The 16,228-nt window shown below is 41.6% G+C and overlaps 1 protein-coding gene across 4 annotated transcripts in view; it reads left to right on the forward strand.

Annotated features, from left to right (window-relative positions):
- The window catches only part of LOC103177290 (dihydropyrimidinase-related protein 3), an 81,244-nt gene that overhangs the window by 43,760 nt on the left and 21,256 nt on the right, over positions 1-16,228 (forward strand). For all 4 annotated transcript variants that reach the window (XM_007891390.2, XM_007891391.2, XM_007891388.2 and 1 more), the window contains exons 4-11: positions 2,040-2,204; positions 4,027-4,088; positions 4,601-4,681; positions 5,213-5,281; positions 7,644-7,764; positions 7,873-8,029; positions 8,921-9,062; positions 9,640-9,810. In XM_007891390.2, coding sequence (XP_007889581.2) covers positions 2,040-2,204; positions 4,027-4,088; positions 4,601-4,681; positions 5,213-5,281; positions 7,644-7,764; positions 7,873-8,029; positions 8,921-9,062; positions 9,640-9,810 — 968 coding nt within the window. The remainder of the gene's footprint in view (positions 1-2,039; positions 2,205-4,026; positions 4,089-4,600; positions 4,682-5,212; positions 5,282-7,643; positions 7,765-7,872; positions 8,030-8,920; positions 9,063-9,639; positions 9,811-16,228) is intronic.

Below are 16,228 nucleotides of genomic sequence, written 5' to 3' on the forward strand. Positions count from 1 at the left end.
GAAACATTGGCCTTCACTGAGTTGATCTATCTGAGTAACTACAGGTGGTGCATGTCCACAGAAAGTTTGAAAAAAAGAGGAAGAATCTTTTAAAGTTACCTTTCTTTTAAAGTTTGTAAACATCTGAGAAACGACTGTTTGTGGGACATTGCTGTGTGCAATTGGTTGCCGCGTTTCGCCCAGAAAATACAGTCAATCTACTTTACAATATATTCTGTGAAGCACTTTGAGACGTCTCAATGACGTGATAAGGCGCTTTATGGAGTCCTGTAGCTCAATGGTTACAGCACTTGCCTCACAAGCGAGAGTCCTGGATTTGATTCCCGGCCAGGGCGAAATGTTGGTCAAGTTTCCTTACTCCACACTCCTCTATTTACATAGCAGTAAGTAGGAACCTGGTTCTTAGTCGATTGACGGATCGCTTTCTGGGGGTAATAATTCCTTCAAAAAAAAATTTTAAGTAATAAATTGGTCATAAATGTTTGTGGGACACTGCTGTGCGCAATTGGTTGCTGTGTTTCGCCCACAAAATATGCAGTCAATTCACTTTGCAGTATATTCTGTGAGGTGCTTTATGGCATCTCAGAAGATGTGATAAGGCAGCATATCAAATGCAAGGATTATTATCACTATATATATAATGATTTGCACGTTTTCACATGCTGTAAATTAGAGTCTAATGTTGAGATTGTTGAATTCTGTGTGTGTATAATGCTTCCACAAAACACTGCTATATAAGCCGTATGTACTTGTGTCTCAACTGAGAGATTGGATCTATCACGCACCAATTGTTAACAAGATCACAAGATTGGGTTGGATGAAGAAGGCATTTCGGCCCACTTGATCCCATCCTTCCACCTTACTGCCTTCCCATCACACACTAGAGATCTTTTTGTTACGTCTTTATAAAGTGGACTCAGCACTTTCAATGTCAGGGGAGTGTAGCAGATAATTAAAAAACAAGCATAGTGGTGGTATACAAACAGAGTACAAGTCTGAGATTGTACTCAACATTGGGCAGTGCACACCACAGCTAATACCGTGTTTAGTTCTGTTCACCACATATACATGCTTTGAAAATGCAGCAGAGAAGAACAACACTAGTCGTGAAACAAAGCTGGCCAAGAGAAATGTAATTGCTACAGTTTAAATGGTAAGAGTTAACAGTTAAGAGGAGACCTTGTTGCTGCTCTATATAAACTTGATGTCTAGATGGAGAAATTCTAGAATACAGTATTACTTAGGATTAAACGAGAAAGTAAGACAAAGGGAACATTTGTAAAAGTGAATAATAGTTTTAAACTGATACAGGAGAACTCTGTTATAAGGAGTTGAGGTACAAAACACCTATGATATAATAGAGTGGTGGAATAGGCTCGAGGGGCTGAATAGCCTACTCCTGTTTCTATGAGTCGTTACATGGCAGGTTTACTTATGAAATGGGCCAACAGAAAAATGTGGCCACAGTTTTCCTGCTAAATCTGCTACATACACCCATTCCGCTACACCCCCCCCCCCCACCCTTTGCCCCCCACCCCCCACAATAACGACACAGAGCAGTGAGCGAGAAATAAGCTTCACTCCACTCTGAGGCCCTGCTGCTCAGATGTGTGTGTTTGTGAGTGTCTCTCTCCTCTGTATGTGTGTTTCTCTCTCTTTGTCTGTGAGTATGTATGTGTGTGTGTGTGTCCCTCTCTCTCTTTGTGTCTGTGACTGTGTGTGTGTCTGTCTGTGAGTGTCTCTCTCTGTGTCTGTGAGTGAGTGTGTGTGTGTCTCTCTTTTGTGTCTGTGCGTGGTGGCAGGCCCTGAGAGGTAATGATCTCCTGGAGCCCTGCAGTGACTCTGGTGTTTCTGAAAGAAAGAAGTTAAATACTGTTCAGGTACAATAGGGTAGGGGGTGGATGTGCTTACTTCACTGGGCTGAATGGTTGGTTGACATCCTTTATACTCTATTATTTTAATGACCATTAAACTGGGGGTGAGCATGGCTGTCAGCTAGTGGCTGCCTCAAATTTGACCAAGTTTTATTTTCGTTTCAGTCGACCACGTGATCCCCGACCCTGAGACCGGCGTCATCGCAGCTTACGAGAAGTGGCGGGACTGGGCGGACAGCAAAGCCTGCTGCGATTACTCGCTCCACATGGACATCACTGACTGGAACGAGGGCGTCAAAGAGGAGATTCAGACTCTGGTCAAAGAGAAAGGTCTGTTCACTGTTTGACTGCATCAGGGGCCAGTGTGACAAGGGTCTGTACAACAGAGCCCCAAAGCTGCTCATCATGTCCTAGCACTAAGACCATTGATGTAAAAAAAACCATTGCAGAATTTTGCATTCTGTAAAAAATCAGTCTTATTTTGGAAACAGTGTCTTATGAATATCATGAAAGAAAACTAGCTTCTAAATTAAGGCTTAATTAAGAATTTTCCAAAATTCTATGTGGTGATTGTCTGAAGGCTGAGAGCGTCAGTTCATATTTTTATATTCTATGACATTCTGGAGGACCGATTGACATGGAGTCCGCAGGCAGCGCAGGATCACAGAAAGCTCTTCAGTTCAGTGCCTCTATGTTTGAGAACAGCCCTTGTTAAGCAGCCCCAGATTTTGACCCATATTTTGCTTCTCTGTTTGACCTTTTCAGTTTTCATTTGCCAACCCTGTTCCCCCCGACTGTGAATTTTTTTCAGAAGTACATTCAGATTAAAAAAAATAATTTAGAGCTTCCCCAGTGGCTCCCAGTGAATGTATTCAGTAAGCAGCTGCACCAAACACACCAGAAATATGCTATGTTCCATCCTTGGTCTGTATTGCGTTAGCTAATGTCAGCCGAGGAAAGAGTGTTGTGATTAGTTCAGAACTCCCCAACATCGTTTCTGTTCTTTATCACTAGCGAGTGGTTGAACAAGTAACGACAGGATCAGGCTTGGCTGTAAGAACCTTGTTGCCAATTCTAAATATTAAGGTTCCCCCAAGAATACTGTGCTTTGCTCAGGTAGCCATTCCCCCCACCCTTTGCCCCTATTTCTCTTTTAATTCTGCTTCTTGAGCTTTTTGTGGGTCATTACTGCGTGCAAATTGGCTGTCGCATTCGCCTACAAAATGCACAGTCACTGCATTTGACAATGAATGTATAAAGCGTCTCCTCCCAAAGTGAACGCCGTTATATTAAATGCAAAGATATAGCTCGGGTGCCCACTCCATCTTTGACATTTTCCCAATATGAAAGATGTTATGCCAGCGCAAATTATTGTTGTTCCAGATGGGGTCATTGTATACTTGTTGGAAACAATTGTTAACGACTGCGTGTTTGGCTGTCACAGGGCGAGCTGTGCTACACTAGGAACTGCTGTCTCAGCTGTGCCCTCCAGTGAATTATTAATGAGACTTCCACACATTTGTTCCTACACCTGGTTGCAGTTGGTAGCATTTAAAGAACAATGGGTTACCATGAATTATTCAGTCCAAGTGATTTAACAAGAATTACAAGGCTTGTCATGTGTAAACAAATGGGAACAAATTAATTATTGATATAACGTCTGAGGGGCATGAGATAACTAAGAAACAGGAGGTTGAATTTAAGGATGAATTACACAGTTGTAAGAGAGTTTCAGTGGAAGAAGACCCTTTGGTCCATTTGACCTCATTCTCCCAGAATACACACAACACCATCCTCTCGTCCTTCTGTAATGAGAGGGCAATTGTCAGGTGAATCATCAAGTGAACGGCCAATTCATTTGGAGAATCACTGTCCAGAGCACCAGGTGAAACTTTTTTTTCAAATAGTGCTGTGGGATCTTTAATGTTCACCTGAAGAAAAAGCAGTATAACTTCTCACCTGAAGGGCATCTCCCCTGACAATGCAGCACTCCCCCAGTACTAGAGGATTTGAACCTCTGTTCTGTGGATTCTAATATCCAGAGGTTTAGAAATGCTGCAGTGTGCATCATTAACTTATTGTCTCACTTGGTACAGCTGATGCAAGTCCCCTTTCTGGGTGACCATTCTCTAAACTGTTTTTTCACCAACAGGTGTGAACTCTTTCCTAGTTTACATGGCGTACAAAGATTACTATCAGATGTCAAATGTGGAGGTAAACAGAAAACCTACATGTTTTTACTTGGGCTCAATATAGGTTTACATCGTTGAATGTTGAGATAAAATCTAAAAATTTAATTTACTCGAATCCCTGAGCCGTAAGGCACACATTTTAAATTTTAAGAAAGATAATCGTTGACTTACAGTTACTATATATTTAAGCACTTGTATTTTACTGGCAAGATTTAAAAAATATCAATTTGTAGACTTCGACTCTATCTCTTTTTCTCAAACTCTCCCTTTCTCTCTCCCTCTTTCTCTCTCTGGATGTGTGTTGAGCTAAGTGGCTTTATCTCACACCAAGCTTTGTTTCTTTGGTAATGTTTCTAGACTTGAAAATGTTTCAAAACTTGAATGTAGATAACTGAGTACATACTGTCCTGATATATTGCTTGAATAAATATACCTTTTTGTCATCTGCCAATTGTCATATGCTTCAGTAAGACTTTATAATGTGCCTTTGGCCTGTTCATGTGTAAACTGACCTGTTTCCTCCTTGTGTTCCAGCTCTATGAAATCTGCAAGTACGTGGGAGAGCTTGGGGGGATACTGCAGGTCCACGCTGAAAACGGTGACATAATTGATCAGGTAAAGCACCGTCCACATGCTTGAGGTAGGGGTAAAGGATCGCCCACAAAATACAGGGTCACATCACTTAGTAAGATCCTGTGAAGCGCTTTGAGAAGTCTTGATGGTTTGATTAGGCGCTGTACCAAATGCAAGGATTATTATTCAATGAATTGTGAAGGACATTCACTCTTCTCTTTTCCAAGTAGCTCAGTTGTTTGAGTACTACTATATTGCAGGTGTAAATCCTGGAGGTCCTCTCATTGCTTCACCCTTTTTAAGGTTGGTGAAACAAGCGCCGTATTGAAAATTAACTAGGTGGGGGGAGATGGTAATAAGTGGGATATCCTTGAGGCTGAACTGGGTCAGTGTAGACATATCCTCAAAGCTTTAATGGACAGGGTGAACCTGCTTGATAAGTTGCATGCTAAAGGGATACCATTTGGTGCCTCCCACAATGTCCAATTTTTTTCCTGCCAATACACATTGTTCATTGAGCCATCTGGGAAGGCTTGCATACTGACTGTTTTCTACAATTTATTTTTCTTTTAGGAACAAAAACGCTTGCTGGAAATGGGGATCACAGGTCCAGAGGGACACGTGCTTAGCAGGCCAGAGGAGGTAATCCTGTTCTCTTTGTTCAGTATGGTAATTGTCACAGCTAATGGGCTTCAGGAAGGTGCTTGAACAGCATAACCAGTGGATTAACAGTAGAAAAAGAGGTTGTGAAGTGTAACCTGAATTTTCTGTAGTTATTCCCTTGGTCATAAACTGTCTATGTTCCTGAGGCACGAGACTTCAATTGTGACCCAAGTTCTCCTCAGAATTGATATCTCGTGAGTCAGCATCGCATAATGCGAGATTTGTTTTGAGAAAAGGCAGTTTATGCCACCAAACACTTCTACAACTCCAGTGTGTTGGGAGGGGAGATAGGGGAGGCAGATGGGGCTTCACAATAAGTAAATCTTTTTTCCTCTGAGCGAGCGAATTGGTTTTCAGGTGACCAGCTATGGTGCTGCCATCCTGAACTGTTCAGGAACAGTATGTGATTGATGTGGGCTGATACAATCTTTCACCTTTTCACAACGGCACGGAGGGCGGGTGGGGAATCTGTTTCAACATCTCCCCTTTAACTGGAGACCAAAATAATCAGCGTAAAGTGAAGCCTCAAGCAGCCACAGAAGAAGGCAGCAGCCCAACCTCATCCACATGTTTTATTTCTCCCTTTTATTACTTGGTAAAATGCTGAAGAAAATGTCTCTTCCACTCGGTAATTTTTAGCTGATGTTTCTAGAGGGGACATTCAGACTTTCAAAGAGGCCATTTCCTGTTGCAGAGACTCTGAAATGATGAGATATGAATAACTACCTTGTGAAAACATAACTCGGCTAATGGAACAACATACCCTGTGCTTACAATGTAAACCACGCACTGATAAAAGTCTGGAGTCCTTGAGGACTTCAGTGGTCAGGAATGCGTGCCAGTGCCATGGATGATATCATGCATCATATGATGTGCAAGAAAAACAGCAGCAATTTTTTTTCTTTCCCCCAGTGAAGATTTACAAAATGACTAGTGTTTTATGGTGCCTTTCCAAGCACTGGATGGTAGCTCTGGTGCACTTTCTTAACAGGCACTTTAATTGGGGATCTCCAGGTGTGGTTCTGTAATGACACAGCCCTCCCCTGCCCCTGGCTCTGCACTACTGAATTCCAGTGGGAACGGGGTTCAGTCCTAACCTTCGGTGCATTGTGATCATGCTGGCAGAGATCCCAGCCCACTGCTGGATATGGAAACCTGCTGGGATTGAATCAACATTCCCAGTCATGGTAACAGGAGGACTTAAGTGTTACCATGACACTTGTAACACATTCTAACATTTCTCTCGGAAGCAGTGTCTTTTACATTTTACAGTAAATATTGTGAAGCACTTTGAGATGTCCTCTGACGTGAAAGGCTCTATATCATATGTGAGGATTTTTTAAAATAGATGTCTCCGATCAGTACTGTACATTTCTGTACTAATTATAATTAGTACATTTAGTACAGAATGAGTTATATGATCAGCGAACAGGCTGTGCAGATTAAGGGCCACCTCTGAGGTAGGTGAAAATTGTGTAGTTGTAGAGAGGACTGGACTTCTGCAAATCTGAAACACTCACTTAACTTCCGAGCTCCCTGCCCAGGCTCTCAATGTGCTCACTTTCTTTCTCTTTCTCTGTTGCCGGCTTTAACTTTGGATAAAAGCGTGGCAGATCCGCACATTCCCTTCTCAATAGTGAAGTTGGAGAAGATGTGTCTACAGTGTTGGCTTGTGGATCGCTGCATTCACCAGCAGCTTTTTAGTGAGCAATATTGTTTAAAGGCCAGTGGCCCAACTACAGTGAAGAATGCATTCAGCAAGCTGCACTTGAATTCTCCAAATTCACCATTGAGAACATGTCAGGAATCCGTTCTTGTCCGTTTGATGTGATGAATTCTACATGGAATGCAAATTTAACAAACCCCTCCCACCCCCAACATCCCAATTTACTACATTCAAGGAACAAAAAGTGACATGGATTTTGAAGGTATGGAGAGAGGGAACAAGGTGGGGGGAGAGAAGTAAGCCAAAATGATTTAGTGAGAGAGTTCCAGAGAGCAGTGGGATGGTGTCTGAAAAGGAGACTGATGGTGCAAGTGAGGAACAAGTAGAGTGAAAAGCAGAGGAGGGCAGACTGGAAAAGATTGCAGCCGGAGGGGGAAGGCGGTGAAGGGAGTTGAATGTACCTTGGACCTAGCTCCTCCAGGTGAGTGTAACCTGAACAGACCAGAGAGGTCTCCATTACCCTTTGCCAGCAGTTAGTAGAGGTTTGTCACATCATGTAGTTTCTATTTTCTGCAGAAGGTTACTGCTGTTCCCCAAGCAGATGGAGCTGCTTGAGCCAAATGTTTTTGTTGTAAAGTGAGACTCGAGCCTTTAAATGTGTTCTTTATTATTCAGCTGGAAGCAGAAGCTGTATTTCGTGCAATCACGATCGCTGGCCAGACCAACTGTCCCCTTTATGTCACGAAAGTAATGAGTAAGAATGCTGCTGACATCATCGCGCAAGCCAAGAAAAAAGGTGGGGCCCAACTTTCACTTCCTGTTGGTGTGATTGATTCATCTTTTAAGTGCAAAGATGTTGTAGAATGACTGTAAACACACAATGTTTCTTTTTTGTGGTTTCTAGGGAATGTTGTCTTTGGGGAGCCAATCAGTGCTAGTCTTGGGACAGATGGAACACACTATTGGAGCAAAAACTGGGCCAAAGCTGCCGCTTTTGTCACTTCCCCACCCCTGAGTCCTGATCCCACCACTCCAGATTATCTGGTTTCCCTCATAGCAAGGTAAAGCTCAGTAGGATCTGAAGTGCACAGCAACAACTTGCACTTATATAGTGCTTTTTGTGCGGGGTAGAGTCTCAGGGCGCTGAAATGTAGAATTAAGTAGCAGGAATTGGAAAAGTCAATTCAGAATGCAGACTTCTTACTATCCACCTGGCAGAACTTAATCTCTCCTTAATAGGTCACTTGTTATGGACTGTATCCTGGAATGGAAGCCCAGTTGATTTTTTCTTTTCTTTGCCCAGAAGGGGCGGTAATGCTGATTGTAGCTCTAACTGCTGCCCTTACTCAGATCAGCAAACTCAGCACAGATTGGGATTTTAATCTTGACAGTGGGTTTAGAGCTACACCAAGTGGTGCCTTTGCCTACCGGGCAATCAGAGAAGCTGTTTTAGGACTTTTTTTTAATCAAATAAAAATATATTTATACTTGCCTCATGATACTATATTCCTAACAGGAAAAAAGAAACGCAATTCTTTCATAATCTGTTACAAATTGCAAAGGCTCGTCCCTTTGTGAACCTGTCTCTTCAGACTTCACTTGAATGGACAGACTAGGGAGAAAAGCCATTTAAAGATTTTTTACCACAAACATTTGTAGTCCCTATATTTGACCTGGGAGCTCCTCCTGCTGACCTGGAAATACTTGCTACTAAAACCTGGTGCAACAAAGCGGGGAAAATGGGTGATTATCATCTTGAAGCAAAAAAGTATTTAAAAGTTGTAAATAATGGGGAACCACAAGAACTCCTTTTTGCATTGTCCAAAGAAAGCGGAAAATACGTGAAAAGGATGGGTTTAGGCGTAGATAACCGATCAGATGCTGAGACAGATGCCTTGTTCTGACTGTTAGAGGTGAGGTTGTATGTGCTGATGGCACCTGTCCCTTTACAGCGGTGACTTGCAGGTGGTCGGAAGCAGTCACTGTACATTCAGCACAGCACAGAAGGCGATCGGTAAGGACGATTTCACCCAGATTCCCGAGGGCACAAACGGAGCAGAAGAACGAATGTCCATCCTCTGGGACAAGGCAGTGGTACGTGACTTTAGAGCATTGCTGTTCTGTTCCCTTTTTGCTGTAAGCCAAGGATTGAATAGACTTTGACCCATTACCAAGTACTGCATGAGAGATATCCTATCTGGCAATAGGAAAAGACAGTGGCTCCCGATTTGAGGATAATGAAGTTTGGCCTGGCAGTTGTCTGAAACGTACTCCAGTGTGAGATTTTCCACATGAGCCCTGTCCCCTGATAGATATTTGTAAACATGGAATCCGTTGATCGAGGTGGGGACCTGTCAGAAACTAACCCCAGGCACAATAACATACCCAGTGGAACCTGGAAAGCTCTGTCTTGCATCGCAGGCATTATGGCTTCCCACTCACAGCTTCCCTGTCAGTATAACGGAATTTGCACCATTCATTGTGAACAGTTCAGTGTAAGTGTGGGGGAATCCAGTCAGCTCAAGCCTTCTTGATTGGAAATAATGTGACCTCTTTATGAGGTGCTATTCTACATGTAGGTGCAGTTAGCAGAACGTTTTCATTCTCAGCTATGTTTCAGTTGTGTAAGTCTTTGGAATGAGCAGCGATACTAATTAGTCTGTCCCAACAGGCCACTGGAAAAATGGATGAGAACATGTTTGTTGCTGTAACAAGCACCAACGCTGCCAAAATCTTCAATCTCTACCCAAGAAAAGGGAGAGTAGCTGTAGGATCGGATTGTGACCTGGTTATCTGGGATCCTGATGCAGTGAAGACGGTTTCTGCCAAAACTCACCAGTCGGTCAGTGAACAGCTTTTATTCTGAACTTTTATTGAACGATATTCTGGTGCATTTGGTTAAAAATGAGGTTACTCACAAACCAGAAGTTGAGATCTAGGTGAGAAAAAGGCCTGAAAAATCTGACAAAAGATTGCGACGCAAAACATTGGGTGCAGACTGCCATTGACGATTTATCAAATTTCGATTTCCACATCCCAATGAGTTAGCGAGTTTATAGGGAATGTAAGGTTCTGGCTCGTGAATATCACATTTTCAACTTTATTGTTCCTTATACAAAGTGCTTGTGCAATAGATACCACAGTATATATTTTTCAATTTTGCCTGTCGTTGTTCTCCTTTCCTCTGTTCTTATGAAGGCATATTGTCTCTTTTTGCCTTCTATTAGAGCACTGTTGTATGTGTCCCTCTGCTTACTTGCGCATATGACCGTTATTTATGTGATAAGTCTTATTTCCCAATCTTGCCCACCTGCACAAATTCTATCTGGGTCTAGACTTAAACACTATTTGCTATTACTATTTCAGAAGATGCAGAATTTGGCAAATTCTTCAATTCAGTCTTAATTCTTGGTGGATTTTCTGTAGGTTCTTTTAAGAACTTGTATCTTTTCGTTCTGCTGTGTTGGCAGATCTGAAAGTGTTGTTCTGAGTTTATTGTTCTTGCATCTGGTGTCAGAAGGTTGTAGATTCCAGTCTACGTCAGTCCAGGCTGACAGTGTTTGCTGTAAAGTGGAGTGATTGTATTTTATAGCCAATTTGCACTAAGCACAAGCCATAAATCATCCCTCTAACACTGGCTTTAACAGGATACAGCAAATTATTTGTATCACCTTCCCCTTTTGCATTAGAACTCTGATCTTGTTTGGAAATCCAAGGCTGAATCATCATTGCCACTGGGAGCTGCCTCTTGAGGGCTGAGCCACTACCTGCAGTGAACTGTTGGTGTAAACAGGATCAGGATGTTTATGCTGGAGTCTGCAAGTTTAATGATCAGCCTTGCACAGTTTATGTGTTTAACTCTCGGAGTTTAGGTTTAATATCAGAATGTTTTCCTTGAGACGTATTTCAAACAGTTACACTAATAATAAAGCTGCATATATTTCTTAAAAGTAGAGTATCATGGTAGAGTCCCTCTGTGATAATAATAACCTATACATTTGATATAGTGCTTTATCACGTCTTTGAAACGTCTCAAAGCGCTTTACAGAATATACTGTAAAGTGAATTGACTATTTTGTGGGCGAAATGTGGCAGCAGTGTCCCACAAACAGTTGTGGGTCGAGTGACCAATTTATTATTATTATTTTCGAAGGAATTATTACCCCCCAGAAAAGCAATCCGCCAGTCGACTAACAATGGGTTTCTACTTACTGCTAGGTAAATAGAGACGTGTAGAGTAAAGAAACTTGTCCAACATTTCACCCTGCCGGGAATCAAATCCAAGTCTCTCACTTGCGAGGCGAGTGCTCTAATCAATGAGCTACAGGACTCCACATATATGTTATTGTATTCAAATTGAATACATTCAAACCTGTCTTCAACAACCACACGGGTTACTGGGTGAAAGTGGCCTTTATGTAAGGGTGGCCTCTGAGTAAGGGTTTGTGGGGTACAAACAGGGCTATTCAGGATGGTGTTAACAGGGGCTGGAAGTTGAATGGAGGTGGATACATCTTCATTACAAAGAATTAGCCGCCTGCCCCCATTTTTAAAATCTCCTCCTATCTTTTCAAGCATGCCTTCAGCCACACAGTTTTCGATTTAGCGCAAGTTGAGGACAAACACCAGGAAATAAGTATTTCTATACAAAGAGGATGAATCAACAGCTGGAATGAGTTATCTGGAGGGGTGGTGGAAGCTTGGATGCTGGACTCATTTAAGAAACACCTAGAAGTCTGAGGTCAAATGGGACCAAAGAGATTTCTTCATCATACCTCTCGTGTGATGATTCCTGTCCAGTTCATCATTAAAATAAACCATAATGTGAGAGTCCAAATTCTTAACTATTTAAAACCTTTCACAAAGTCCAGTCAGTCCACGACTGTTTGTGGGACACTGCTTGAGTAATTGGCTGCCGCATTTTGCCCTCAAAAATACACAGTTAATCCACTTTACAGCCTATTCTGTGAGCACTTTGAAACATCTCAATGCCGTGATAAGGCGCTATATAAAATGCAGGGATTATTTTTATTAAAGATCACAAGCTAGCCCCAGTAGCTTTTTCACACCTTGATTGCAAATTTCTTTCCAGTTCCCAGGCTTTCAATAAATTCCTCTTGATATTTTTGGCTGATCTTCCCCTACATCTACTCCACAAAAATTAGTTGAATTGGCTACTCATCTCATTGTTTGGGGACAGGTAGCTGGAGTAATACATTAATATTTGGTGAAGCTCTTTGTGCATTCCTTTACGTGGTGATGGTGCTATATAAATGCAAGTTATTGGTTGTTGTAATGAATACATTGGGAATTTCCAATAAGTTCTGATTTAGGCTCAGAACAATCATATAGTGATTGTGCTTCTTTCAGTCTCTACCATCATCTACCACCATTCATGTCAAAAAGGGGACCCTTATGTGCAATAGATTTCTCCAGTGGAAATTTACCCGAGGAAGGGAAGGGGGAAAGTGGGATCTGTCGGGGTTACTTAGATTTGAATTTCATCAATCTGCAGTCATCTTAAACCCAGCCTCAGGGGATGGGAGCTTTTCTTCTAGCTGAGATCAGAGTAAAATACTCGGTGCCTCCTAGGCTGGAGGTTTTACAGCATGTCAGCTATAAACTCACATCAAAGGTAGCAAAAATGTGGCTTTAGTTTCTGCCAGTAACTTCATCAAAGAATTGAGCCTTTCTCTTGATCACACAAGTATTTTGCTTTAGCTGCCAGAGTTGTAAAGACAGTGAATAACATTGTATTTTTCTACCGTTCATTCAAGTGTTCAATAAAACATTTTTTAAAGGAAAAAAATGACGTTCACTTTAACATGCCCATTCCTCTCTTCCCTTTTCTTGCTCAAACTCCACGTAGCTACACATTTTATTGTTTAAGATTTTGCTGTGTCTCTCCTTGTTCTCTTGCCTCTCGGAGGTCTGACTGAAGTTTTGTCTGCACTGTCTGTTACACCTCCTCTTCAGCTGTGTCTACTTCACTTGAACCATGGGTGTATAGTACGGGTATCTTGCAGGATGCAAAAGTGTCAAGGCTGTTCCTCAGATCAGTCTCTCACTCCTCTTTTGTGGGTCAGAATCCAAAATGCTGTTAGCAACATTAAGCAAGTTTCAGGCAGACATTCTTCCAAGTTACAACTTATTTCCTGGTCATGAACCATTCCTGGTCCCTCAGTTAGTGCTGTTACAGATAGTGATGGCAAACCCTATGTTACTAGCTACCAGGGGCATCCTCACAGTGTAGCCTGCCCACTCGTGGCCAGTACATCTGGCAGCCAATGCTTTTATTTCTCCTTAGATTTAATAGTGGGTTTTCCACTACAATGAAATTTACCGTCTGTCTTTCACCCTCCCACCCCACTCTCCCCAACCACTACTCCAAGTTGTGGGTACTACCGCATGCTATATTTTGTGTTCATGTTTTTATCTTTATTCATGATTTAAAATCAAATTTAAGTAACAAGAAAAAGCTCTCTCTGGTGCTCCACCATCTGTGCCGTGAACATGCTGCTATATAAGGATCTGCAGGGTGTGGATTGCATGATGATATGGGTGCTTCTCTCTGCCTTTACTTTACTGAGGTGTTGGAAGCCATGCTGCATTGCATCAGCAGTCCCGCAATAACTCATCCATGTAAGCATTCTTCGTGTAATAGCTGTTCGTTCAACAGAGTATGCACTTGGGCTGATCAGTGGCATTTGAAGTTCAATACAGATTAATGCAAAAGGAATTGCATATTGGAAGTAAAAGTATTCCCAGTACAGTGCATTTGCCCACTAAGATATTAGGTGTGTTTGATGAAAGGTTTTTCAAGCTGAGTTTTATCTGCATATTCCTGCAGATTATCACAACTCAATCGAGGAATTTCTTTTGTCCAAAAACTTCAGCCCAAATATTCCATGCGCACTTTGCCACAATGTTCTGGTTTGAACTACCCACCACTGAGCATCCAGTTCCTTTCTTTCCTTTCGCTTGTCAAATTGATGTTGGTGTGTGTGTGTGGCTGCTTAGACTGACTGAATCTGATTTGCTGACAGATTTCCCCTGAGTGTCTGAGTGTCTCTTCTCCAGGTTGCCATCCATGTCTACCCAGCTTGGATTATTTCTTGGAAATTAACTTGTCCATGCCAGATAGTTCAGATCATCTGAGGAGTAGACACCCAAGGCCTGAAATACTACATCAACTTACCCTTAAACCGTCATCTTAAGATTTCAAAGCGTGTAGAACTTTAGAAAATTTGTAATTTCAGGCAGTTTTATGCCATTTAAAAGGAGCTATGGAAAACTAGTTCTTGAATTAACACTAAATTTAAGAATTTTCTAAAATTCTGCACAGTCATACATTTTAAAGCAATGGTCCTATAGGTAAGACGATATTGGAATCTCTGTCGTGTCTTGTTCATAATTTAGTTTCAAGCTCATTCATTTAGGAAACATATTTTGTCTCGTAAATGTAAAAGTCATTAAAGTCATTAATGATTTTCTCATTATAGCTTTACTCCGGTATATATTACCGAACAGTTGAATCTCCCACCATATGAGTGAAGAGTCTGTGTGGGGCAGTAGGTAAACCGGTGCCTTTTCAGTTTTGAATCCTGGGTTCAAGTCGAGCTAGGGTAATCCTAACTATTGCAAATTAGATTGGTCAATTCGTAGTGGGCTGTTTGGCACTAAATCGAAACTGGAGACTATTTGTTTGCTAAAAATAGTGATCCTTTTGTTAAGTCTTTATAATAGGATTTATGGAGCTCAGCAGAGACGGAGCTCTCCGTTATTCCAATGATAGACTCTGGAGGTTTCAGCGAGTGACATTGAGTGAACAGATTTTTTCCCCACAGTTGTTCAGTTTCTTTATTCACTGGAGCTCATTCACTGCACTGATTAAAGCACTGCCTGTGCATCACTTCATTAACTGTCTGAAAGGCTGCAATTAGCTAAGTCTTGAGTGAGTTCAAGCTCCCTTTCTCCTCAGCTGTGCCATCTGGTGAGCACTCTTGAGTGTAGCAGCTGTGTGTTTCTCTTATTGCACTGATGTTTTAAAGGTATATTCATTAATGTCCAGTTGCATTCATCAATAAATTATTTTTGAAGCTTTGTTTTCAGTTGGGAATGGGAGGGAAGAAGCGGAACAATTATATCGAACTTTGTTCGTAACAGCACTTGATGGTGTCTCCTTGGCTCTGTTGGATTCTCTCTAGCCTCTGGGTCAGAATGCTGTTGAATGGGTTGAAGCTCCATATAGGAACGTGAGCTGATTGTCTTGGGCTGACGCTCCAGTTCAAGACTGGAGGGAGCTCTGCATTGTCAGAGTGAATGCACTTCACACAAGATCCCATTTGCCTGTTCAGCGGATGTTAAAGATCCCGCAACATTATTTGAAAGGAGAGGGAGTTTGTCTTGGTATCTTGGCCAGGAATCACCCAAATAAATTAATCACGCACTTCATAACTGATTCTGGGACTTTAGTGTGTGTGTGTGTGTAAAATGGCTGCAATGTTTACCTACAGTAACAGCGCTATGCTTGACAATGATTATTGTGAAGCACTTTGAGATATTTCAATGTGATAAGGTGTTATAAAAATATACAAGTTCTTTCTAGAAGCGTGGGACTCACATTTTCACACTTCACAATGTGGCAAACAAATGAATAAAATGCTTGGTCAGAATTAAAATTCATTGGTGAAGATGGTGTTCCTTTAATACATTGTTTATACAAAGTCAAAGGGTCTGTGGAAATTTACTGACTTGGATTCAGTGGGAATTAGATGAGGTAGAGTTCATCTTCCGGAGTTGATTGAACATCTGACTTTTTTTATGTTTAGGGCGGGTAGAGACTTCTAACTCAACAATCCTTAGTCCACTGTTTTGCAGTGCTCCACATGTGTCTCCAATTCAAGTGATGTATATCTAACATGAAATGTCAATTACAGACTTGACTTCGGGGAGTATTTCAGCTGTCTGTGTAAACATGGTTATTTCAGAAACAGAATTTGGCCTAAGCAGTCTCTTCTTCAAAAAACTATCAAATCCAATCTACATTTAATGTACTTGAATACGATCCAGCCTCAGCAGGAAACATTGCAATCTGTAATTTCTTTGGGGAAAAAAAGGGAGTCTGTAAATTTGCTCAGCGTAAGTTAATGGGAAACTTTCAAAGAGTTTTTAACTATTATTGCTGTCTTTACGGTTTTGTAATTTGAGGTGCTTTGAATCTTGTGAAATTACAGAGAAGACTGTTGTGGAATTTTGCT

The sequence above is a fragment of the Callorhinchus milii genome, unplaced genomic scaffold, assembly GCF_018977255.1.
Source record: "Callorhinchus milii isolate IMCB2004 unplaced genomic scaffold, IMCB_Cmil_1.0 Scaffold13, whole genome shotgun sequence".
Lineage (NCBI taxonomy): Eukaryota > Metazoa > Chordata > Chondrichthyes > Chimaeriformes > Callorhinchidae > Callorhinchus > Callorhinchus milii.